General features: G+C 40.4%; 2 protein-coding genes and 4 non-coding genes across 6 annotated transcripts; all 6 read right to left on the reverse strand.

Annotated features, from left to right (window-relative positions):
• Window positions 1–322: 322 nt before the first annotated feature.
• On the reverse strand, window positions 323–1,960 carry LOC110906982. The gene is made up of 3 exons (XM_022152028.1): window positions 1,481–1,960; window positions 913–1,379; window positions 323–842 (listed from the first exon to the last, which is right to left on the reverse strand). The coding sequence occupies exons 1-3, from the start codon at window positions 1,958–1,960 to the stop codon at window positions 323–325; spliced, it is 1,467 nt and encodes a 488-aa protein (XP_022007720.1).
• Window positions 1,961–4,484: 2,524 nt separating this feature from the next.
• Window positions 4,485–4,645, reverse strand: LOC118486811. The gene has a single exon (XR_004879979.1). It is a non-coding gene; the product is annotated as a U1 spliceosomal RNA (small nuclear RNA).
• Window positions 4,646–5,304: 659 nt separating this feature from the next.
• LOC118486812 lies at window positions 5,305–5,465 on the reverse strand. Its single transcript, XR_004879980.1, has one exon. It is a non-coding gene; the product is annotated as a U1 spliceosomal RNA (small nuclear RNA).
• A 7,758-nt stretch (window positions 5,466–13,223) lies between these two features.
• On the reverse strand, window positions 13,224–15,264 carry LOC118486523. The gene is made up of 2 exons (XM_035983022.1): window positions 13,760–15,264; window positions 13,224–13,666 (listed from the first exon to the last, which is right to left on the reverse strand). The coding sequence occupies exons 1-2, from the start codon at window positions 15,189–15,191 to the stop codon at window positions 13,224–13,226; spliced, it is 1,875 nt and encodes a 624-aa protein (XP_035838915.1). The 5' UTR covers window positions 15,192–15,264.
• Window positions 15,265–17,211: 1,947 nt separating this feature from the next.
• Window positions 17,212–17,372, reverse strand: LOC118486814. The gene has a single exon (XR_004879982.1). It is a non-coding gene; the product is annotated as a U1 spliceosomal RNA (small nuclear RNA).
• A 1,532-nt stretch (window positions 17,373–18,904) lies between these two features.
• Window positions 18,905–19,065, reverse strand: LOC118486817. Its single transcript, XR_004879985.1, has one exon. It is a non-coding gene; the product is annotated as a U1 spliceosomal RNA (small nuclear RNA).
• Window positions 19,066–26,358: the final 7,293 nt, after the last annotated feature.

Consider the following 26,358-nt stretch of genomic DNA (forward strand, 5'->3'; position numbering starts at 1 on the left):
AAAATTGAAAATTTATTTTTTATTCTAAAATTAATAATATACTTTTACGATTGACATTTTTTAAAGAAAAAAATTGTTGAATGAGTAACAAAAACAATTTTTTTTATTTTAAATATCGTATTGGTATTTTTTGTGATTTATACTAAACTAATAAGACTATAAAATATTAAGATGAATGAAAAATAAATGATAAACCAAAACTTTCAATACCATCGTATATGTTCGTCAAAAAAAAGATAAACAAAAAACGTAGGCAACATCGTCCAAAATTCATGTCACATAAAGATAACTCAAAAAAATAAAAAAAAAACACGAAATCATGTTAAACTTTCTTCGTTGCACCACGCTTTTTAGGTCTACCTTTTGGCCTTTTCACCTTTGGTGGGGGGTCTTTTTTCTCGTTTTTGCAAGACCTAACATTATGACCCGTTTCATAACAATTTTGACAAGACATTTTTCTTCCAATTCCAACCTTCGGGTTCTTTTTCTCTTTCTCATCAGCGCTTCTTTTCCTCTTTACTGCTGGTCTACCTGGCATTCGTCTCTCTTTTGGAGGTAAAGGTTTTATATCATCAGTTTTAGGCCAAAATGTACTTCCTCTTAGTGGTTTGATTGGATATTTGTATGCTTCTCTGAACATGTCCTTTTTAAGCCAAGAACTAACAAAAGTTTCTGGGTCCTTGTTAACGAAGGACAACGTTGCCACTGTATGAACACAAGGTATGCCTGACAACTGCCATAATCTACAACTACAAGTTTTTTCATCAAGGTTCACCACGCATGCATATTTTTCACTTCTAACTTCAAATACGGTGTTATCACTTGGAACTACCTTCCAAAACCTACCGAAAAGTTTAAAAATTAATAAAAAAAATACTAAAAAAGTAAAAATAATAATTACTTTTGTCGTACCTTTGATCCTTTTTGATGTCTTCTAACTTTTTCCTGATTTTCGGACAGACATCACGTTTTAATCTTCCAGCTTTTTTCGCCATTAAAAATATTCTTTCCATCACAAATGTTCGGATTTCTTCTAGCATAGTAATTATAGGTTTCCGTCGTGCTGATAGAATGCGCGAGTTGAAGCTTTCGCTCATGCCATTTTCGTACGCATCACATGCCTTATTAAGCTCGAAAAAAGCCTTTGACCAAGTAACCGGATTCCTTTCCATTAGATGGGTATATGCCCCTTTGTTAATGTTTTTCAATTCTTCCATTTTCTTCTCAAAATATTCCTCGGTTGTTGCCTTTGCAGCTTTCCAAAATAAATTTGTAAATTGTTCTCCGCGATATTTTTTCTTATAGTTAGCATAAATATGCCTTACACATTGTCTATGCTCAGCATAAGGAAACACGTCCTTTACAGCTTCTATAATTCCCTAATGAAAATAATAACAATATAAAATAGTTTGATTATGATATCCCCTCTTAAACAAAAAAGTAAAACTAACTAAACTGCATATGAGTAGTAATCACATACCTTGTGTTGATCTGAAATGAGAGTTAGTCCAAGTCCACTTTCCATTTCAATGTCATCCCTCACTAGATTAAGAAACCATTTCCAGTTTTCCTTATTCTCAACAGACACAACAGCCCATGCCAAAGGAAAAATATGGTTATTGGCATCTCTTCCCATAGCTGTTAGTAGTTGGCCACTGTTTTCTAGAAAGCACCCATCTAAACCAAGAACTTTTCTGCATCCATTTATCCATCCATCTTTGACACCCTTAAAACAAATATAATAACTATTGAAGTAAACTTCTCCATTCTCCATTTCATTCACAACCATCTTCACAGTACTCCCTGGATTAGTTTCTAATATCTCGGCTTTATAATCCGAAAGTCTAGCATAATGTTCTTTTAAACCACCTTCATAATCATCCAAAACCTTTTTTTTTGCTCTACTACATTGCCCAATACTCACTTTGCATTCAAATTTTCTCATGATATCGGTCTGCATTTGCCTTAAACTAATTTCCGGATTTTCAACTATTTGTTTGAAATACCGTTTTGCAATCCAAGAGTATGTAACAAGAGAGCCCAAACAATACTTTCTTGTGCATGTGTGTTTCTCGTTTAGTGTTTTTATTTGGAATGAATCCTCGCCTGTAAGCCTTGAGGCCCAAAGCCTAAATGGACACGTCCTGACTTTCTTTTTTTCCCGTCATGATCTTCTTCATCTTCAGTTTTTTCTTCCCCACATACCACCAGTAACCTACGATAGTCGTTGACTGTAAACTCTAATTGATAACCATTTGATACTCCATAGTCAATTAAACTCTCCTTTAGTTGTGTAGGACTCTCAAATTTCATTCCTAGAATAGGTTTGGTCAATCTCCAATTAATTGTTGGATCGTAGCTCGGATATACAACATCTCGCTCCATATTTTCAACACCATCACTGTCATAATCCTTTTCATTTGCACTCCAATCTTCAGCGGAACTGGCCTCGTCATCTTTTTCAATACGATCATCCTTTTCGCTATCACTGTCATAACAAAGTAGACTCAAAAAAGGGTCCTTTTCGATTTGATCATCTTCATGTTGTAATGTCCTTTGAGACCCAACTTCTGTACTATTTATTGCTGAATATAAATAGAAAAAAAAATACAAATTAGTTAAATAACTAAAAAAATACATTATATTGTTGAAAGCTAGGCGCCAATCGATGGGTCATTAAGTCAGTTTATAGGAGTGTGTAAGGATTTTTTTTTTTAAATTTCATGCATTTTTTTATCGAAGTGAAATTACCAAAACAGTCCCTAGTGTTTCATCAGTGTATTGTTTTCACCCACAACCGTTTAACAACAATACACATATACTATCATATCTGTTTTGTACATTAAAAATTACTCTGCTTTATAATTATTTCCCTAGCTTCACTAGCTAGTACATGCATGCAATGCTATATGCTCCCTTTAAGTGACACAAGGCTTCACTAGACCAATGATTTCCCTGGCTTAACCAGACCAATATGGTTGACCGACTCGTGAATCATTAAACTAGGAAAAAAAATTGTTTCAATTTTGATATACCCTTTCTTGATCAAAACAAAAAAACGAAAGCAATCTTACACGGTGAATCGTGAATCTGATCATCATAGCTTGAAGGTCGGTCCCCGTTGCCGCTCGTCATGTCGTCTAGGGTTTTGGGAGTAATGAAACATTCGTAGGTTTTTATGATCTGATTCATAATATGTTTTTATTTTATAAATTCCATCTAATATAAATATTATCCACATAAGCATTTAAAAAAATAAAAAAATAAAATAAAAACATGATAACCTGATAACCTGGTAATTACACATTATTAGAATACAAAATTAAAGTTTAGTGACTTTAGAGACACAAAAAAAGTTTGGATGACTTAATTGATACACTTGACAAAGTTAGTTACATTTTAGTGGCATTTCCCCTATTTAGTATATAAAATTCATTTCTTCAACCCGTGTAATATACGGGGATATAACCTAGTATACATATATACAAACACATATATACAGACACGTACACCAATACATACATATTATTTTTAACTATTAAATTATACTATTTTTTATATTTTAATCAAGAAATATTTTAAAAATTATATATTTATATATGTGTGTGAGAGAGAGAGTGTATGTATGTGTGTATTATCTTTTAATAAAAATAAAAGAAATCTAAAAATTACATATAGTGACGGCATATCATCACCCTAGGTGAAAACTTTTTTTATTATTTATGGATCAAGAATAAAAGAAAACCAAAAGAAAATTATATTTCTCTACATCGATTGACATGTCCCTGCTATAGAGTTTGACCAATCAAAAGTTAATACAAGTTCAAATATACCATTCTTGTGGGGGGGGGGGGGAGGTGTTGTAAAATTGACAAGGAAAAGAGATCCTCTATATTGAGCCCTTATATTAATATAGGAGATGAGATGGGCTAAAGCCCATGTGAATCTCTATGTGTTGGGCCCAAATCCGTTGTGCTAAGCCCAGTAAAGGGTAACCTTTACCGTTTACATTGAATCGGATCAAGCTTTATCTTGTATAGAATCTATGTTTAATCGAGACAAATCTAACTTCGAGGAAAGAACTCACTCAACTTCGATCTAATAATGAAAAAGATGATTTACAAGTGTGTTAACTTTGATTTTATTAATTCTTCACCAATAATTTAGAGGAGTCAATGCTTAATTGCAGTCCATGTTTGTGTTACATCAAGAAAGGTTCGTGTTTAAAAGTATATTATTTGGAGAATTTAAAATTGACAGCTTTTAATGGTAGTTTTTTAATTTGGTAAATACATGTGTAGTTTTTTTTAATTTGGTAAATACAAGTGTAGTTTTTTTTTTATTTATTTTGTGTTATTGAATTCATCATATATATGATGGTTGCCAACCATATCTAAATGAGGTCAGTTGGTGAGTTCAAGCCTACCTAAAACCCAACTGAAAACAAACAACCCTGATTACAATTTCTTGAACTGTTGTTTTATGCAGGGGCTGCGCGAACGCAAGCCCCCACTGCCACAAATTATGACGTAGGCTCGACCGCTTGGGCCGACCTTAGGGTAGCACCCCTCCTATGTGCAATGGAGGTCACTAACCTAGGCCATGGGCCTTCTTGATCACCCATTGACCCCATCCAGGTAAGTGCCTTTTCTAGTTCCATCTTTCACCTTTTATCCATCTGTCTACCCTTTCGTCTTTCTTCTCGTTGCCGATGTGGGATCACATTAAATGATACCAATATCTTTAATAAATCTTTAGCTTCTATAAAATAAAATGTCCTTATGCAAAACAGATATTTGCATACTAGAAAATGGCATAACAAAAAATCCAAACTTGAAACATAGAGATTGTAATGGTATATTAGTCACTTAAAATAGACCACTTTCACCACCACAACAAAAGGACTGGCAGATGAACCTTACGCTACTCGTCTGCAAACCCAAGAAAGAAAAGTTTGATCATTATTGTGTTCATTTTGTGACCCTTAAAGTATGCAAATACCAGCCACATTCCGTATGTGCTGATTGCATGATGAGCTGCTTCCATCACTACAACACACGGATATATGCTACGGCATAGTAGCACTTGTGACGGATTTGCGAGCAAATAGCTTCGCCCTTGTTTTTATGATGGAATTTGCAACTGACATTAGTAACTATATCATTCGTTACCGTGTTGTAACACTGGCAATGGAATTGCAGGCAGCTAGAACCTAGGGGAACATCAATATTTCAAACGCTCATCATAAAAAGGTAGAAGTTATAAACAAGATCTAAACAGAAGAAATTTGAATTCCTACATTATGGAGGGGCTGCGCGAACGCAAGCCCCCACTGCCACAAATTATGATGTAGGCTCGACCACTTGGGCCGACCTTAGGATAGCACCCCTCCTATGTGCAATGTAAGTCACTAACCTAGGCCATGGACCTTCTTGATCGCCCATTGACCCCATCCAGGTAAGTGATTTTTTCTCTACCCTCTTGCATATTTTATCTACATGTCCATCCTTTCATCTTGCCTTTCTCTGCCAATGTGGGTTCACATTAAATGCAAACCTTTTTTTTTACTTCTGTATTTGACGTGTTAGTTTTTAAGGTTTGAGTTTAACATTGTGTGTGTTGTAACTTGTAATCAACAAATCTCTTTATCCAGTTGACATACTAATTAAAAAAAAAAAACCATAACAAGAAAAAGAAGCCAAAAGACACCATTTCCAGCGGCACATAAAGAAGACCCCGGATGCTTGTCAAAGAAATATTGATCATTGTTATGTTCATTCTGTGACCCATCAAGTATGCAAATACCAGCCATGTGCCCGTAAGTACTGTTATTACATGCTTGGTTGCTTCACTGATGTCTCATAGTGGGGGATAAATCCCTGGTTCAGTTATTCATACAGTGAATATTTACCAAACTTGATGTGGAATGTAAATGAGATTTCATTTTAATATTGTGTTCATATTTGTATTGACAGTAGAGAAATTAATATTCAAAAACTTATTTCAAGCAAACAGTATTTAGATCTAGGGAATAGTTAGCCTGGTTCAAGAGACTTGTTACCATGTAGTGTGTCGGGTTCTGCCGGCTACATGACTCGTTTAACACCCTTAATTGTTGAAAACGAGACACACCATGTTTGTGTTAGCACATGAAAACTTATATCGTGTTCGGATTCATGTGTCTGCCACGATTTCCAGGTTTGTGTCGGATTCTAGTATGACTCGTTTAACACCCTAGGTTGTTGAAAACGAGATCACACGTGAGTTTTAATTGATTGCCTTTGTTTACTACTATTTTACTCATTGTGTGATACTATTACCACATTCTCTCTTAGTCGATTCCTTTGTTTACTACAATTTTACTCATCGTGTGTTACTTCAAGCTAACTTGTTCTCTTAGACGGCCAGACTTAAGCATAACATGAAACTTTAATGTAATGAAACTCTTCACATTTTGGTTCATCTGATTCTGACTTGTAATATTAATATCAGAAAAGAGTTATGATTAGATAATTATGGAGGTCACTAACCTAGGCCATGGACCTTCTTGATCCCCCATTAACCCCATCCAGGTAAGTGACTTTTCAATTTCCATCTTTCATCTTTTATCCACTTGTCCATCCCTTCATCTTTCTTTTCTCTGTCGATGTGGGATCACATTAAATGCTTACTTTTTTCTACTTGATCTTTTAGATTTCAAGGTTTGAGTTTATCATTGTGTGTGTTGTAACTTGTAACCAACATCTATCTCTTTATCCAGTTGGCATACTAAAAAGCCATAATCTAGAGGCACTAAAAGAAGACCCCTGATGCTTGTCAAAGAAAGATTTGATAATTGTTATGTTCATTCTGTGACCCATCAAGTATGCAAATACCAGCCATGTGCCCTGATGAGGATACGTCCCTAACCGGACCGAATCATTCTAGCAAACGGATCGGATCAGGTCTTGCACCACGAAACGAACCGGACACTTTGATGATTCGACATAACTAACTGGGTCCCACCTCCATAACCGCCTTGATAACGACTGGTCCGACCCCAACTAACTGGCCACGTCAGCACACCCAAAAGCTATAAATACCCCGCCAAAGTCTCCAGTAAAGGGTAATCGTTACTCTCTCTCTCCCTGACTTACTTTTTCCTCACAAATACTTATTCTCACGCCCGAGCTTGGTCACAGAGAGGCCCCCCTCCCTGTGACGAGGCTAACAGCGTGCTTGTCTCTTGTGATCTTGCAGGTCTGCCGCTTGATCATCTGAAGCTCTACTCTGGCCGGACTGTTCTTTCTGGCCCTTGAGTCTTCAGTGGCGCCATCCCCTCGAATTCACATAATTCGTTTCGTTGTTCTCATTTTTTCGAAGTAATGGCAGAATTACCAGTAGTAGTCTCCACCAGTCCTTTCCCATCTTACAATGATATATGGGAAGGAAATGCTAATTCCACAATCGCTCCAGCAGCAGTTATCGCTTCAGCAGCTTCGATAGGCTCCACATCGGCTCCTCCAGCTGCAAATGTTGTGAGTGGAAGTTCTGTCACCACACTGTCCGTTACCGCTCCAGTTGTCACGCCACTACCGAGTTTCGACAACGCTTTCCTCTTAAGGAACGCTGATCTGTTGCGACAGTTACAGCAGCAACAGCAGAGAGATGAGATGCTGCAAAGTCTCCGAACAAACTTGTTTACCAGTGCCTACTCAGGGGGAAACCCTGTCTCCGTCGGTCCTTTTGCTTCTGGATCTCTGGTAAGTTCTATGATCTCCACTTCTATACCACATGTCACACAATTCTCATCCGTAACAAGTGCTCCGATGAATAACGGTCTAAACGACCTGTTTCTCCAGGGATCTCTGGGTTTAAACCCCCAAGACCAAGAGCTACTCATGCCATATCATCCCACGTCTATGACTTCGCAGTCAAAGTTCACGCTACGGATTGTCAACGCTCCACTCCCAGCTAAGCTGAAGATGCCCCCCACGTTAAAATTTTACGATGGTACATCCGACCCGGACGACCACATGTTCGCGTTTGCCGGAGCAGCTAAGGTCGAGAAATGGCCAATGCCGGCTTGGTGTCTTATGTTCGCCCAAACTCTCACCGGATCGGCTAGAGTTTGGTTCGATGGGTTGCCAGAGGGGTCGATCGATCACTTCGAGGACTTCCGACGTATATTCTTGCAAAACTTTTGTCAGCAGCGTCGCTGCAAAAAAGATATTACCGAGGTACACCACATCAAGCGCCGCGACGAAGAGTCCGTAGAAGATTTTATAGACCGTTTCAACCGAGAAAGTATGCAGATAAGTGGAGCAGTAGATCAGCTTCGAGTATCGGGTTTCTGTCATGGTGTACGGAACAATCAATTGGTGGAAAAACTTCACGAAGATCTCCCAAAGACCATGGAGACGCTCATGGAACGGGCTCGAGCTTTTGTTCGAGGGAAGAGTGCTTGCGGCCAACCGAACGAAGCGACTGCCAGGAGCTCCAAAGCCCGAACCACGTCATGGAGACGGAACGCATCGCCACCAAAAGATAGGAGCAATAACTGGAACAGAAACCGCGGTCCGTATCAAAAATCCGATCGAAGCAGTTTCCGAACAGGAAACGTACGATTCAACAGTTTTTCTGAATTATCAAAATCGCCGAGCGAAATCCTCAGCACGGAAAACACTCGATTCCCCACGCCATCAAAGCAACGGCCAACCTCAGATAAGCACTCCAAGAAATATTGTGAATATCACCGCGACAAAGGTCATACAACTGATGAATGTTGGGCTTTAAAGCAAGAAATCGAAAAGGCCGTTCGTTCCGGTAAACTCTCACATCTTGTGAAGGAAGTAAAAGATGGAAAGAAGCCAGCAACAGTAGTTGACAATCCGAACACCGAACCGGGAATCAATATGATCCGGTCAGCAGAACCGAGAGGAATTAAACGATCGAACCAGCATATGGCAACATGGATGCGTCAGCCGACGTATTTTCCTCCGGTCGACCCCGAAGACGCTCGGGACGGACCGATCATAATTTCAGCTGTTGTCGCCGGACACCTGGTTCGACGTATTTACGTAGATGGAGGAAGTGCCTTTGAGATCATGTATATCCAGTGTTTCCAACAGCTGAATCCCCAAACAAAAAGGAAGTTAATCGAAGTATCTACCCCATTGATAAGCTTCTCAGGGGAAGTAGTCCGTCCGATAGGACAGATTACTCTTCCAACCACATTCAAAGACGGTAGCAAAAGCAGGACGGTGCCACTAACTTTCCTTGTTGTTCGAACTCATTCTTCGCATAACATAATACTTGGACGCCCCGGATTACGAGCTCTTGGAGCAATCAGTTCGACAATACACGGAGCTATTAAGTTCCCTACCGAAGCCGGAGTTGCAACCATCTGTTCAGAGTCGAATTCATTAGTCGCCGAAGTAAGACATACGGCCGAAACAAGCTCTAAGAAGTCTGAAGTACCTACGGAGCTATGGGCAATCAACCCAGATTTCCCCGAACAACAAGTGGCTATTGGTGCTCAACTCCCAAAACGAACGAAGAAACTTTTATGGGAATTATTAAGCAACTCGATAGATGTCTTTGCGTGGCAGCACTCTGATATGCAGGGAGTCCCCAGATCGATGGCACAACATCACCTGAATGTAAAAGATTCAGTCAAACCAATAGCACAAAGAAAGAGACACATGGCACCGGATCGAGCCAAAGCCATAGCAAAAGATGTTAAAAGCCTCTTAGACGCGGGGATCATTCGGGAGGTTCGGTATCAAACATGGGTATCAAACCCCGTGATGGTACGAAAAAAAGATAACTCCTGGAGAATGTGCATCGATTTCACCGATCTAAACAATGCGTGCCCAAAAGATTGTTTCCCCCTCCCAGAGATCGATGAGAAGATTGACTCCGTTGCAACATTCAGGCTAAAATGTTTTTTGGACGCTTACAAAGGCTATCACCAAATACAAATGGCGGTCGAGGACGAGGATAAGACGGCCTTCGTCACCAATGAAGGAGTGTTTTGTTTTAAAAAGATGCCGTTCGGTTTGAAAAACGCCGGTGCTACGTACCAGCGCCTGATGAACAAAGCCTTTAAGGACCAGATCGAACGAAACGTGGAGGTGTACGTCGACGACATCGTGATAAAAAGCCATGATGAGGCCGCCATGCTAAAAGATATACTCGAAACATTTACTCGGCTCCGAAGCATTAACATGAAGTTGAATCCGAAAAAATGTACATTCGGGGTGGAAGAAGGCAAGTTTCTCGGGGTCATGGTCGGGTCAAAAGGCTTACGAGCCAACCCCGACAAAATTGACGCTGTCCTTACAATGAAGCCCCCGACATCGGTTAAAGAAATTCAGTCCTTAAATGGACGATTAGCTGCCCTCCATCGGTTTTTGTCAAAAGCTGCAGACCGATCGCTCCCCTTCATGGACGTCCTCAAAAAAAGCTTTAGATCGGAGTTTAAATGGACGGGGGAGGCCGCGCGAGCTTTCGAAGAACTTAAAGAATGTTTGGGCACCCTGCCAACCCTCACCGTACCGGAAGAAGACGAGGTATTAACGGTGTATTTAGCTGCATCATTCGGAGCCATCAGCGCGGTATTAGTTGCCCACCGAACTGGAAAACAAATCCCCATTTATTATGTAAGCCGAACGTTAAAGGACTACGAAACAAGATATTCAAATTTGGAAAAATTAGCCTTGGCCCTAGTCCATGCTTCAAGAAGGCTTCGCCGATATTTTCAGGCCCATCCAATCGAGGTACGAACGGACCAAAGAATCCAACACGTTCTCCGACGACCCGAGGTCTCAGGCCGAATGGCGAAATGGGCGATTGAGTTGGGCGCGTTCAACATTACCTTCCGAACTAAAGGTCCGTTGAAAGGACAGGTGATAGCTGATTTTTTGGTTGAAATACCGGAAGAAAAAGAAACTGAAGAGGCAGGTAAAGCTCCGGAGAAGCCATGGTCTTTATATACCGACGGTGCCTCTAGTGCCGAAGGATCAGGAGCGGGCCTAATTCTCACAGATCCAGACGGAACGGATGTGACGTATGCGCTCCGACTGGAATTCAAAAGTTCCAACAACGAGGCTGAGTATGAAGCTCTCCTGGCCGGCCTACGCCTAGCACAGAAAGTCGGAGCCAAGAATGTCATAGCCCATGTAGACTCGTTGCTCGTAGCAAATCAGGTAAATGGAGAATACGAGGCGAGGGAAGCAAACATGATCGAGTATCTCGAGCAAGTAAGGCAGGCAATGGCTCAGTTCGAAGCATGCAGAGTCGAGCACATCCCCCGTAGCAAAAACAAAAAGGCAGACGCATTAAGCAAGTTGGCATCAGTGTCGTTCAGTCACTTGGCTAAAGAAGTAAGAGTGGAAGTTTTAGCTACACCGTCAATCGCAGCTCCGCAAGTAATGCAAGTTGAAGTTCCACCACAAACATGGATGACGCCGATAATTAATTATTTGGTGCATGATGTTCTGCCAACTGACAAAGCGGAAGCAAGAAAAGTCCAGATCAATTCCCTCCAGTATCAGATGCAGGAAGGAGGATTATACCGAAAGACCATCTCGGACCATTGCTAAAATGCCTGGATCCGGAGCAAGCTAGTTACATCATACGGGAAATACACTACGGCATCTGCGGCATCCACGCCGGGCCTAAAATGATCGTAACAAAGGTAAAAAACGCAGGGTACTACTGGCCCGGAATGCATGAAAGCGCCGTAAAAGAGCTCCAGCAATGTGACGAATGTCAAAGGCACGCACCAACCAGCCTCCGAGCTAAAAATGAAATGATACCAGTAACCGCTGCATGGCCTTTTCAAAAATGGGGAGTCGATATCGTCGGACCTTTTCCGAGATCGAGCGGAAGCGCACAATATCTGTTGGTTGCGGTGGATTATTTCACCAAGTGGGTAGAAGCTCGTCCGTTTACAACCATCTCCGGCTACAATGTGACGCGATTTTTCTGGGAGCAAATAGTGTGCCGATTCGGCCTACCGCTCTACATCATAAGCGATAATGCAAAACAGTTTGCAGAAAACCCCTTCAAGCGATGGTGTGAAAGGTTAAAAATCAATCAAGTTTTTTCCTCGATTGCCCACCCTCAGGGCAACGGACAGGTCGAACAGATCAATCGACGCATCGTCGACGGCATAAAAAGAAGGCTAGGTCAGGAAGGAAAAGGTTGGGCGGACGAACTGCCAAACGTCCTATGGGCACACCGAACACTGCACAAGACCAGCAACGGTGAGACACCGTTCAGCTTGACCTACGGTACCGAAGCAGTAATTCCGGCCGAAATCGGGCTCCCGAATCAAAGATGCAAGAATTGGGAAGAAAACGAATGTGAACTCCGGTCCAACCTTGACCTGCTGGAGGAACGCCGAAACATAGCGGCAATCAAAGAGGCTCGGTACAAGAAAAAAATCGAAAAGTATTACAATGCTCGGGCTAAAATTTACAAGTTCAAAGTCGGAGATTATGTGCTCCGAAACAACGACGCAAGTCGCACCAAAACCCCCGGCAAACTTACCCCAAAGTGGGAGGGGCCATACCGAGTCAAGGAAGCCAGTGAGAAGGGCTCGTATGTGCTAGAGAAGCTTGACGGAACCCCAGTGCCACGAACATGGAATGGGGTACACTTAAAAAAGTGTTTCATGTAAACAACCAGCTACGGCTGAGGAAGATCGCTAATTTACATTTTTAGTATTTCCAGATTTTAATATGTAAATCGGGAGGGTATTACCCCGATAACTTGTTATTTCCTTTGTAATCGGGATGTTTTTTCCCCGAACTAATGAATAAAGCGATCTACATCTTTATAAACATAAAGACAGCATACATATAAGTTCGAACAAAATTTCCAAACGTGCACGAACGGGCCACGACCCATGCCTCGCGCCGATCGAGAAGGCTTAAATAGTTCAAAAAGAATTAAAATCTATTAAGCGGACGAAGCACCCTCATTTGGTACGATCGCCAAATTAAAGTATACGGCAAAGGTTTGGACGCAAACCGAATGCTAAGTAACTAAGTTAAAAATAAACGACTTAACACAAAAGATAGTCATACATCGTTGATTGAACGATCAAACATATTTCAAGCAAAGCAAATTGATGAGACACATTGTACGGTTACAAAAAAAAAAAAAAAAAAAAAAAAAAAACATTAAACTTGAGCTATATTATCATCATCCCCAACAATGGGAAGTTCGCTTCTCTATTGAATAACCGATAGAGGCTCGCCTATCAAATCGGATACTTTGTCGAGAACAGAGATTTTGAGTTCGTCAAAAGCTTTCACCGCAGCTTCCAAGGCACTCTGAGCTCCGGCATCGTAGCCCGGAACCTCTTCCGCCGAACCAACCAGTTCCTGCGCGGCTTTGAAACCTTGTTTTATCCCTTCGTTCGCCCCAACCGCATTAACGCTGTTGACCAAATCAGCAACCACCTTCTCCAATTCGGGGCTCTGATGCACCAACTTGACAACCCATGCGACCCCATCTGTCAAGAACCACTGCTTGGTAAGTTTCAGCTCCGACAGTTCCGAATATGCTTCAATCATATCACGCTCGCACCGGATCAACATCCCTCTTGCTTCATCAATCGTTGTCTTGTGCGACTCGATCTCCCTGTCGCGAGCTCTCTCAACTTCGTCTTTAGCTATAAAGAAACAATGCGAAAAAGGATCAATAAATAATAACGTATATATACGGACAAAAAATGGGGGAACAGAAGAGAAGGTTATAAATATACCATCGACCAAGCGATGATAATCAGCCAAAAGTTGATCATGTGATGTCCGCATCTCCTTCAGTTCGGCGGCATGCTTCATCTCTACGTTGGACAATTTTTTTTCCAAATCAGCAAACTTCAACTTAAGGGCCTCTAAATCCTGAAGAGCCTTGTCACGAGCTTCATAGGCCGCCGCGGCCGAAGCTTGAGAGGACTTAGTAACTTCTTTAGCTTCCGACACCTGCCCTTTCAGTCGATCGATTTGAGATCGCAGGGACACCAGTTCCTGTTTCGTTTTGGATCGAACATCGCCCTCACCCTTCAAGCTGGCAATCTCACGTTTAAGCTTGTGACACAACGACTCCGACTCAACCCAACGCTTGTACGTCTCTACCACTAGGGAGTTTGATTGAGCTTGATTCAGCATCAAGGTATTTCCAAGTTCCGGCCCACTCATCTTGCGGTAATAAGAATGCTCCGCAGGAGTTCCCAGGTGGAACAAAGACATCTTGGCCGAGAGGGCATCCACAATCCTATCTTTATTCGCCAACGACCACTCCGGTACGTACTTCTCCAAAGCATTAGCTGCATCCGCGCCCTCAAAACCACCAGAACCTAATTCTCGAGACAAGAACACAGCCTCAGTGTCATACCACAGAGGGGAGGAAGAAGCACTGTCCCCACCATCAAACGGCGAAGAGCTCGGCCTAGACACGTTGGATGCAACTCCCGTAGTAAACTTACCCGAAGGAGAAGGCACGGCTTTCTTTGGATCGGAGGTGCGTAAATCCGTAACAACCTTGGCACCACCCTCACCGAAGGACAACGGACTCAAAGGAGTTTGCAGAAGATGATCCCGTGGGGTGCGGCCCTCGTGGAGATGAGCGTCCAAATTCTCTAGTACACCTCCAGCAGTAGAAAACGCAGTAACATGATCGTCGTCATCAAGTGTAACCACTTTAAAGTCGGCCTTCGTCTTTTTCGGCTGCCTGGCCTTCGGGTCAGATTTGGTGGGAGCAGCCCGTTTTCTTTTCAAAACAATCTGAGGCTGTTCATCTCCATCTTCACCATCCCCTCCGATGTCTTCACCCTCGTTCTGATCGTTTCCTCCTTTCTCACCACTAGCATGTACCTCGGTGTCTTCAACAGAAAGATGGACCCCCTCATCCTCAATAATAATTTTAGAGCCAGAACCTTTCGTCATCGACGAACCAGCTTCCCGACCCCCAGCATCATCCGCCGCAACCGTCGCCTGAATTTGAGCAACAGGTGACGCGGTAGGGACCGAACCCGAACCACCTTGATCACCAGGAGCCTCCGGCGCACGAATCGGGTAAAGATTCTGTTGCACAAGTTGCAAGTACGGGGTCTCACCCTTCGGAGTCTTGGTAGCACGAACATCCAACTCTTTCGAATCGAAGGACTTCAATCTAAGCGCCTCCTTCAAACCCATAACTGCACAAGAAGACAAACAATAAGCAATATCTACTAACACATAAAAAAAAAGGGGAAGTTTTGAAGATAGATAAGTAACATATAAAAGTACAAGGAGCACCACACAACTAACCCTCTTTGTTCCACCGAAGGGTAGGATACCACTCCGGTTCGGACCACATCGTGCTAATCCGACCCATGACGAGGATGTGTTCCGGATATTTCTGTATACGTCCGGCCTCTTTTATCAGATCAGCGTACAGCTTCTTGTCATACGAGAAATCCTCCGGAAGAGGAGGCGGTAGTTTCGACTTTTTTATCCTCCACACCATGAACTCCGGAACGCATCGGTCGTCGACTAGAAAAAAGCGGTCTTTCCAGTCCTTTAAGCTCGTGGTGATCCATGTATAGCAGCATGAATTCTTATCCCTAACCTCAAAGGTATACCAATTTCCGGATCGATTCAACTTATAGAAGGCCCGAAACACATCCAAATCCGGCTCGGATCCTAAGCTACGACAAGCCAACTCGAAGTGACTAATCTTGGCAAGGCCAAAAGGATTCACCTGAGTCAAGTGTACTTCGTGAAAAAGTAAAACCTCAACCAGGAATTTCGTCAGGGGCAGACGACAGTTACAGTAATCGAAAAAACGAGTATAAATCCCAATCTTCCCTGGAACGAAAGGATGGATAGGTGTATTCTTTTTCGGAAGTACAGGGTTTAGCGATTTAGGAATCGCATAACTCTCCACATACCAGTCTAACCCTTTTTGAGTCAAGACGTTAAAGCAAGTAGAAAGATTGCTCTTATTTGCCATAACAAGAAAAAAAGCTTACTAACCTGAGCAGAAGAATCGTTTTTTATCGCCAAATAAAGATGAAGAAAGAAGAAGAAAGTGAAGAGGGTAAAAAGATGTAAAGTGAAATCGGAGAAAATTACCTTTTCCCCTTTTATAGGGATGTGAAACCGCCTCAAAGCCCCAATCAAATGGCGACACGTCATGACAATTGACGCGCACCAACCGTCACATCGGGTGAAAAAGTTAAAACGACTGACGGTCACCAATCCTAGATCACCGCCCAATTTCAAAATTTAAAATCAACAAAACGGCCGCCAAACAAAGGGTCATGGATACCAGAATACTGCGACAAATAGTTCGAAACTTTTGCTAGACAAACATTGCGAACTAGGGGGACTTGATGAGGATACGTCCCTAACCGGACCGAATCATTCTAGCAAACGGATCGGATCAGGTCTTGCACCACGAAACGAACCGGACACTTTGATGATTCGACATAACTAACTGGGTCCCACCTCCATAACCGCCTTGATAACGACTGGTCCGACCCCAACTAACTGGCCACGTCAGCACACCCAAAAGCTATAAATACCCCGCCAAAGTCTCCAGTAAAGGGTAATCGTTACTCTCTCTCTCCCTGACTTACTTTTTCCTCACAAATACTTATTCTCACGCCCGAGCTTGGTCACAGAGAGGCCCCCCTCCCTGTGACGAGGCTAACAGCGTGCTTGTCTCTTGTGATCTTGCAGGTCTGCCGCTTGATCATCTGAAGCTCTACTCTGGCCGGACTGTTCTTTCTGGCCCTTGAGTCTTCATGCCCTAAGTGCTGGAATTACATGTTTACATGCTTTTCCATTGTGTCTCGTAGTGGAGGATAAATCTTTGGTTAAGTAAATATTCAATAACTTTTCTTCTTTCAACCAAATAGTATATAAATAGTTAGGAAAAAAATGACAGTTCACTTAAAAAAGCCAAACTCGGATAGCGGACTTTATTGGTTTCTGGAGAGCAACACAGAAACCTGCAACCCGTGACAGCGGACTTCATAAGTCTGCACATGAGGACCACGGAATTCTATAGGTTATGCATGGTTGTGAAAAAAAATGCACTCCAATAACCTTTAACAAACTTAAATTTTATTCCTCACTAAGGTATTTGTTAGGGTTAACATCTTTATAAGGTCTGTTCAAATACTCTACACTAAGACTACAAATAGTCATATTTGAACTATTGGATTATGCAGGGGCTGCGCGAACGCAAGCCCCCACTGCCACAAATTATGATGTAGGCTCGACCGCTTGGGCCGACCTTAGGGTAGCACCCCTCCTATGTGCAATGGAGGTCACCAACCTAGGCCATGGACATTCATGATCGCCCATTGACCCCATCCAGGTAAGTGATTCTTTCGGTTACCTCTTTCACCTTTTATTCCCCTTTCTATCCCTTCATCTTTGTTTTCTCTGCTGATGTGGGATCACATTAACTTCTACTTTTTTATACTTGGATATTCTAAACTTATGAAAGATTAACTATGCATTCAGTCACTTAAGTCTAGTTAGATGTAGTTTTGGCTACACTATGCTAGACCCTTCCTTGACTCCTTCTGATTGCTCTCGAGTCAAGGTTACGTTGTCGGGGGGATCCATTTTCTGTGTTAACCTACGTTAACCTGGTTCAATAGATTACTTACCGTGTAGTGTGACTCAAACATAAACACAATGGCGATTTCATATGACAGTTAGCATATAGTATTGAGACTTGGTAGTTAGTCAATCCAGAAGGTTATTGAATCCCTTTTCTGATTGTTTTTGCTAAGCTTCATATATGCAGTCCTGTAATTTCTCAATATAAATAATCGTACTACATATTATGAATATAAATGACACGTCGTTTTATCGGATGTGGTTAGGACGGGTATGAGGTATAATGCCTAGGGGTGTGAATGGGTCGGTTTGGTTCGGTTTTTACTATTAGCCATAACCATAACCGCTAGTTCGGTTATGGAGTTTTGGTAACCATAACCATAACCAAACTTCGGTTATGGTTAATCGGTTATGGGTCGGTTTTGGTTAATTTCGGTTAAGTAACCAAGCAAGGTTTGAAATAAATAGCGTTGTGCACGATTTGAACTTAGCTTGATCCTATTTTATAAGATAACGGAGACTAAACTTTTTGGTGAAACTCCCAATTTAGGGTTCTTTTTAATAAGGTAATTCTCAAACAAAAACAATTATCACCATAACACCTTAGTTCTTTATCAAAATAAATGGGCATCTACATCAATATCATTTTGTTACTAACATACTTTTATCTTAGTAAAAACCCTCTATATGGTTTTGTAAAACACAAATCCATTATATAAAGTTAACATCACAAGTTCAGTTCAGTTTCGGTTATATCGGTTAACCAAAGCTTCATAACCATAACCATAACCGATTGAGTGGTTATACAAAGTTTCATAACCATAACCATTGGTTTTATTGGTTATCGGTTGTTAGTGGTTCGGTTATGTCGGTTATGGTTCGGTTATCGGTTATGGTGGTTAATTTGCTCACCCCTAATAATGCCTATTTAACATTATGAGCTAGGGTCTGTTTGTAAGTTTGTTTTATGCTAACAAGATTGATGTCAACGGTAAGATAAGATTTCTTTTCACTAGTGGGTTCATATTTGTATTGTTAATGTTAATAGAGGAATTTATGTTCAAGACATTTGTAATTAGCAACAAACAAGTAAACATCGACTGTTCACTTAACAAAACTCCGAGCTCTATAAAACGGATTTAAAGCAGCAAGATTAACTTGAAAAAAAAAAACGATCAAAATAACTGAATTGTTAATGATAGCGCAAAAGACAAATCCAGTTGGTATGTCTACGATCTTACTAGTTATATTTTTTTTTAATAATCATTAATCATTAACTGATGTATTATGTGAAGGCTGCGCGAACACAAGCCCCCACTGCCACAAATCATGATGTAGGCTTGACCATTCGGACCGACCTTAAGGTAGCACCCCTCCTAAGTGCAATGGACGTCACTAACTTAGGCCATGGATCTTCTTGATCACCCATTGACTCCATCTAGGTAAGTGACTACCCCATTACCTCTTTCACCTTTTACTCACCTTTCCATCCCTTTTATCTTTCTTCTTTATGCCAATGTGGGATCACATTAAATGACATTTTTTTTAAAAACTTCTATACTTGAGGTATTAATTTCCAAGGTTTGAGTTTTATTATTCTGTGTATTGTAACAAATAAATCACTTCATCTAATTGGCATCCTATAAAATCATAATAAAAAAAAACCAAACTTGAGACGAACCTAAGAATATTGTGACTAGTAGATTGTTAGTGTTTATCAAAATAGACCATATCGGCTGCCGCTCAAAGAAGACCTGGGATGCTATTTTTTATGCTTGTCCATATGTAAGCCCAATCAAAGAAAAGGCTCATGGGTTGTTTGTTTAGCTCTTAATTACACTGTTAATGGTTCAGATCTCTTACTGGTTCGGTACTTAATGATTCAGACTGTTTGTTTCACGAGCGGATGTCTGAATGGTTCAGACATTTGTCTCTGAATGGTTAAGCATTATACTGAATCTGAATGGTTAAGACCTCTAATTTGAATTGGACAGACGTTGGTTAAGAATTATACTGGCTCTTAATGATTCAGACCTCTTACTGGTTCAGCACTTAATGATTCAGACATTTTACCGGTTCAGCACTTAACCATTCAGAAGTTGCCAAACAGCCTTTTGTTCATTATATGACCTTTGAGGTATGCAAATTCCAGCCACATCCGGTAAGTATTGGAGTTACATGCTTAGTTGCTTCCCCTGTGTCTTGTAATCGAGGATAAGTCAATGGTTAGTTATCAACAACATATTGATGTCTTTGTGAATCCACTAGTGTAAAAAGAAGATTAATAAAGGGAAATCTCTGTCTCCCCCCGACAACAATGGGTTCTCAATTGACTCATATTGTTTGCTTTTTAGTCCTTTCGACTCGTCCAGTCTCCACCGAATGGACAGAGAACAAATAGATACAAGTTTAACAAACCATGCCTAATTGACGTTATAAGATACGACCTGTTCGTTTTATGCTAACAAAATTGATATGGACCAAAAGATAAGATTTCTTTTCACTAATAGGATCATATTTGTATTGTTAAAAGAGAAATTTATATTCAAAAACATTTGCTCATTCAACCAACCTGTAATAAAATATAGCCAACCGTTTGCAAACAATGACAGTTCACCGCCTACAAACATGTAAAGCTTTATACGTATGTGTCATACAGTAGCACCGCCTACAACATGTAAAAGTCCGTCAGCTTCAACTATTCCCAAACCGTGGGGGAACAACGTCATACAGTAGCATTGCCTAAAAACATGTAAAGCTTTATATATGTGTGTGTCTATGTTTGTGTTTATTTAGTGTCTAATCTAGTTTTTAATGTTAAACATGGTTTGAAACATCTCGCTACATACCGCAAAACTCACACCGATTAAGATGTGAATCGACCTGGCCCGATAGCTGAGCAGAATTATGTAAGTATTTATCTAAAGTATATATGTATATATATATGGGTCAAAATGAATATGGTGGAGAAGGCGGCGGTTTTCAACTGCCGAATGAGGTTGTTGCGTTTCAGAATGTGTTGGGAGATCACGGGGATGGATATGGGGAATTGGGCATAAACCTTATTCCAATATGCCCTCGAATGTGTTGAGTGCGCAACCTCAAACTCAACAACCCTTTTCTGAGGTAAACTATACAATTTTACTTTAAAAAGTTATACAAGGATCAATGAACGCATGTTACTTTGGTAAATATATGTTGGTAGTATGTTAATATGCTTATATGGGTTTTGATATGTATTGTTGTAGGAATATGTTTCGGTAATTCTGTTTTGTTCCAAACCCCGACATTTTTTAATCAACTTGACTGCTATCTTGCTTTGAAGGGAAAGCAGCCCGCAAACGATGATGATGACATTTTTTATAACGACGATGAGGATGATGATGACTGTTAAGTATTATTGACATATGACAACTATCTTGTAGTTTTTTTCACGTTTTATGCAATTTTAGGATGTTAATGTACAAATTAAACGTTTTATGCAATTTTAGGATGTTAAGTATTATGTTTATTTAGTTTATGTTATGGAATTGAAAAATTAACAGATTTGTATATAACCAGAAATATTGTAATTAATGGTTAACATATTTGATCCAAACACAACACTAACAAACCCATTTGTAAATAACTGTACTAAATTACCACCTCTAAACATTACATTATGCAAGTGCAAACAAATATATATTGCATCTTGAAAAAAAGATTATTATGTGACTAGTTCTATATACAATTCTTTGTCCTAATAATTGTGAGTATGGTACACTTAATTATAAATGTTTATTATGTATCTTTTTTGTTCCTTTTAAGTACATTTTTTTTACCATCTATATATATATATATAAATGAGATGGATTTGGGCTAGGTGGTATTTGTATTTGACCATCTTGGCATATGTGGCAATTTAGTTTAGGGGGGAAATCACATTTTGGTTCTAAATACACACAATCTTTCTTTGGACGCGGGATCCGTTTGAGTTCGGGTCATCCTATACCGTGAATTCGGATCTATATAAAAGGCACTATCACCATTATTGTAACGCCCGGCTCTTTTGTACTTTCCATTTATAGAAAGTTTTGTTTGTATTTCTATTTTTGGAAACCTTGTATTCTTGTAATCGTTCCTTTCGTTGTAATCATTATCAAACCGAGACTTGGATCATTAATGAAGCTTGTATTTTGTTACGTTTATGTTATACGCATTCTATGTATGCTCGTATGTTCGATTTGGTGAATCAATCGATGTTTAATCGTTATTCTTGGAAACTATGTGCGAAACTTGTAATTAATCTAAACTTATGCATTGAACGTGTTTTGAACGAGAACGATACTTGGTTATGACATTTATACGCTTAAACATACTTTGGTTATGATCATCATGCTTAACTACACCTTATACTATGCTTTTATATCTAAACAAGTCCCTAAACTATCAAAAATGCACCTAAAAGAATCAAACATAAACTTCAGGGGCCAAAATGCAACAAAACCAAACTTGTTGGAACTAGGGCGCCGCGTGACGCCTAGCCCCCCTCGCGTCACGCTACGCCCCTGTTTCGGCAGAATGTGTGTTTCTTGAGCTGGTTGCACGAAATCAAATTCTCCAAACTCACCCAATCACCTTTAGTCCACCTCTAATCACCTCCAATCACCTTCTAACTCTTCCATTATAAATACCCACCTTCTCCAACCCATTTGACACTTTCACAACTCCTAAATCTTCACTAAACTACTCTCTAATCAGCTGAGAATCTGAGTTTTGGACAGATTCGTGAAGACTTACAAAAGTGAGTGTAACTTGCTCATTTCTCAACCAAATCACTTGGTTCTTCTTCCTATTGCTTTGTTATGTCCTTGGGTTTGAATCCTTGGTTTTTCCTTGGAAGAATCATGCTTGGGTTTGCCCTAAAATGGACTAAAACTTTCTGTTTTGTTTATTATTATTCAACAACTTGTTATTTCTTATCCAACTTGTGTCTAACACATCTACACCAATGTCCTAATGCTTACAACCTCTCTTATGGTTGGGTAAGCTTAAAAACATGGTTGAGACACTTAAAATCAGAGGATTAAACCTCATAAACTTGGTGTTTTGATTAGGGTTTTAACCCACAAGTCATGTCAAACTTAGACTTTGATACATGAGTGATTATGGAACAACTTGGGTTGTCCAAACATACAATCCTCACATGATTTGATGATTTCTATTAGTTAGCTTATCTTACATACTCGTATAAACCTTAGTTCGTGACCCTCCTTGGTTGTCTTTACATCAAGAGAAGTGGTGAACTTCAAAGGGGTGCCTAAATGGAAGCTTAGTCTTCCTACCCCATACATGACATCCTTGTAACTAAGAGGTGTCTAAATGGAGATTTAATCTTCTACCTCCTACTTGAAATATTGGACCTAAATAATATGTAATATTTAGCCTAAGTATAAGCATATACTCATTCGAACCTTTGATGTTAAACTTGTGTTTACATGTTAAAGAAGTAGAATATCATCCAAGACCTAAACCTTAATATGATTCTAATGGGTTCACTACCCATGAAAAACATTAAATAACCATATTGGTTACCTAGTGTCATATGATGGTTATAAAGTCTAAAAGATGATTATTTTTACATACACGTATACTTTCGTTATACTAAGTTATTTCCCTATTCTTAATCTTCCGTAAACGCCAAACTCACACACCTACGTCTCCTCGTGTAGAAGGACTAGGTGCTCCAAGCTAAATCATCCACCAAACTTACTCTCGGATCTTCCAAGTCAAGACTTGTAAACCGTGAGTATACTCGAACCCATTTTTACTTTTAAACACTTTGGGTGCAACATGTATTCTATATTAAACGCACGTGACACTTGAAACTTATTTGAAACATGCTCTATCCTTCTAAACATGAAACATGAAACTTGTGATACTTGAGACTATTTTGTGCTATGTGAACGTTTAATCCTTGTGTGTAGTTCCGCCTTAACAATGGTAGCGCTATAGGGGTAATGCACCTCCCCCATTTGTAGTCGAGGGGTATTGTTAGGAGGAGACATATTAACCTCCCGTGAAACTTTGGGTTAGGTACTTTAACGCATTGGAAACTTGGGCTATCACTTGGACTGCGTAAAACTAGCATGGTTGAAACTATTTTAATATGTTCATGTTGGATACGAGTTTTTATTCTATTATGCTATGTACACAAACTTGTATACTCGCTCTTTGCCTTTGCATTGAAACTCTATTTTAATACATGTTGCAGGTTGATTATTGAAGTATGGATGATTGATGAAACAAGTTTAGGGTGGACTAGATACACACCTAAATTTATCTATCTTTTGTTGTTATGTTATTTGTTGAAACAATGTTGTTATCTCCTTTCGAATATTGTGTAACATTTAGTTTTGAAATGAAATTTGAATTTAATTAAATATTGTCACATAGTGTTATGACGTTTTGAGCAATCTACACACTTCGTCTCATCCCGATGTTTCCGCCATCGGTTGGGGTGTGACAGATTGGTATCAGAGCCATAACTATAGGGAATTAGGAAAATTGCCATGCTTTTGCCCTAATCTATAGTTCTAGGAATTTTGTCTCTTATTTGTTGTTTAAAACTTTTGTGCTCTACCATGCATGCTTCCTAGCTATACTTTCTATTAAAATTATGTGCCTTTCCTAAGGCTAACACGAATACACTTATGCTATTTTTATGCTCTTGTAACACCAACGAGAAGAATTTACCAAAATAGGCGTGAAACCCACAATTTGGTAAACGACTCTCATTCTACCTTTAATCTATTTTTGCACGAAATTCCACCGTTAAGCTAGGAGTGACATCCACAACTTAATGGTAATTTCCATTTCAACTCTAGTGGACCCTCGTCAAAGTGTCAAAATTTTATTTTGATCGACGAGTACCAACCACATTTAGGGTACGAAATCGTCAAGTTAGGGGTGAAACCCGCATCTCGTCGATTAAGTCCCACTCCTCGATTTTTATTCTCGCCAAAGTCCCGAATGTTTCAATCATTTAGAGATGTGTAGTAACCGGAAGGGTAAGATACCGTTAATCGCTTCTCGACGAGAGTATCTTACTTATAGGCCAAAGCACAATATCTCTAATTCGAAAGAACTTTCGACCCACTTTGGAATAGTCGACGTTTCTCTACCCGAAACAATCCAATGTTTTATTGAGCCTCTCTTTTATGTATCTCAATTTACATGTGATTTTATACTTGAACGTTCTTTCATTTCCAAATGTCGTTTTAATCATTTCGCACGTTATCGCAATCACAAACAATAATAATCCCTCGTGAACAAACTAAATTTACAATGCTTTCGTTTATTCATGTTATGCTATGTGGAATTCATGACTATGCTATATGAAACGTTTAAACTTTTATGTTATGTGAATCAAATTGAAACTTTCATGTTATGTGAATCAAATTGAACCTTTTATGCTATGTGAATCAACTTGAACCTTTTATGCTATGTGAACCTTTATGCTATGTGATCAATTTCGATTTCTTAAACAAACATTATGACCAAGTCTCACCTATTCGTTCTTTTGAATCTTAGATGTCTTCTCGTCACTCCAACGCGTCTAAGAAGTCAAAGTCTCGCTCCACAAAGAAGATGATGGCTTTCATGGCCGATCAATTTGCTCGCGTCGTCCCAAAGGTCATTTCCGAGATTCGAGCCTCTGAAACTCCTCACTCTTCCGTCGACTCTAAGGTTGAAACACGCAAGCCCGTCTCGTTCAACTTCAAGCACTTTTCATCGTGCAATCCAAAGCCATTCACTGGCAATGATGGGGTGACCGCCATGCTCGAGTGGTTTGACAGCATAGAGGTCACATTCATCAATAGCGAGTGCCCCGATGAGCTCAAGACGCGCAGCACGACTGGGGTATTCCAAGCCCGAGCTCTCGAGTGGTGGACGAATGAAAGAAACATCCGTTCGAACGAGCTGGCATATGCTTTGACATGGGAAGAGACTAAGGCCCTGATGATGGATGAGTTTTGTCCTCCGCATGAGCAACGAAAGTTGGAGGAAGAATTTTGGGTATTAAAGCAGATTGGTGATGACAACCTAGCCTACACCACCCGTTTCAAACAACTCTGTTTCATTGTCCCTCACCTTGTCTCAACCCCTGATCGCAAGAAAAGCAAGTACATCAACGGTTTACCCCCTAGTATGCGTGACACAATCGAGGCAGCTAAACTCGATAGCATCAAAGACATTTACCGTTTGGCCGCGTCCTTGAACAACAACCGTGTTCGCGATAAGCAAGCCGCAAACCTCGTTCCTTCGAAGCCAGCCAATCAAATCACCCAACAATCGAATAACAATAGGGGAAAGAAGCGAAAGCAATCCAACCCCGTTTGTAACGCGATTGTGCCGCCTGTTAACCCGGACCCTGTTGCTCCTGATAACACCCAAAGGCCGTACACTGGGATTCACCCCAAGTGTGCCACTTGTAATTTCCATCATCCCATCAATGCTAGGTGCCGTCGTTGTGGCAATTGCAACCGTTATGGTCATACTATCAATTTTTGTCGCCAACAACCACAACAAGCACCACCCGCTCAGCAAGCCCAACAAGCACAACAAGCCCTACCTGCTCCTCAAAACGCACGACCCGCTAGAGCTTGTTTCAAATGTGGGGATGTTAATCATCTTCGTCCTCAATGCCCACAATGGAATCAAGAGCAGCAACAACCTCCTCGTGGACGCGCCTTCAACCTAA

This window comes from Helianthus annuus, chromosome 14 (assembly GCF_002127325.2).
Source record: "Helianthus annuus cultivar XRQ/B chromosome 14, HanXRQr2.0-SUNRISE, whole genome shotgun sequence".
NCBI lineage: Eukaryota > Viridiplantae > Streptophyta > Magnoliopsida > Asterales > Asteraceae > Helianthus > Helianthus annuus.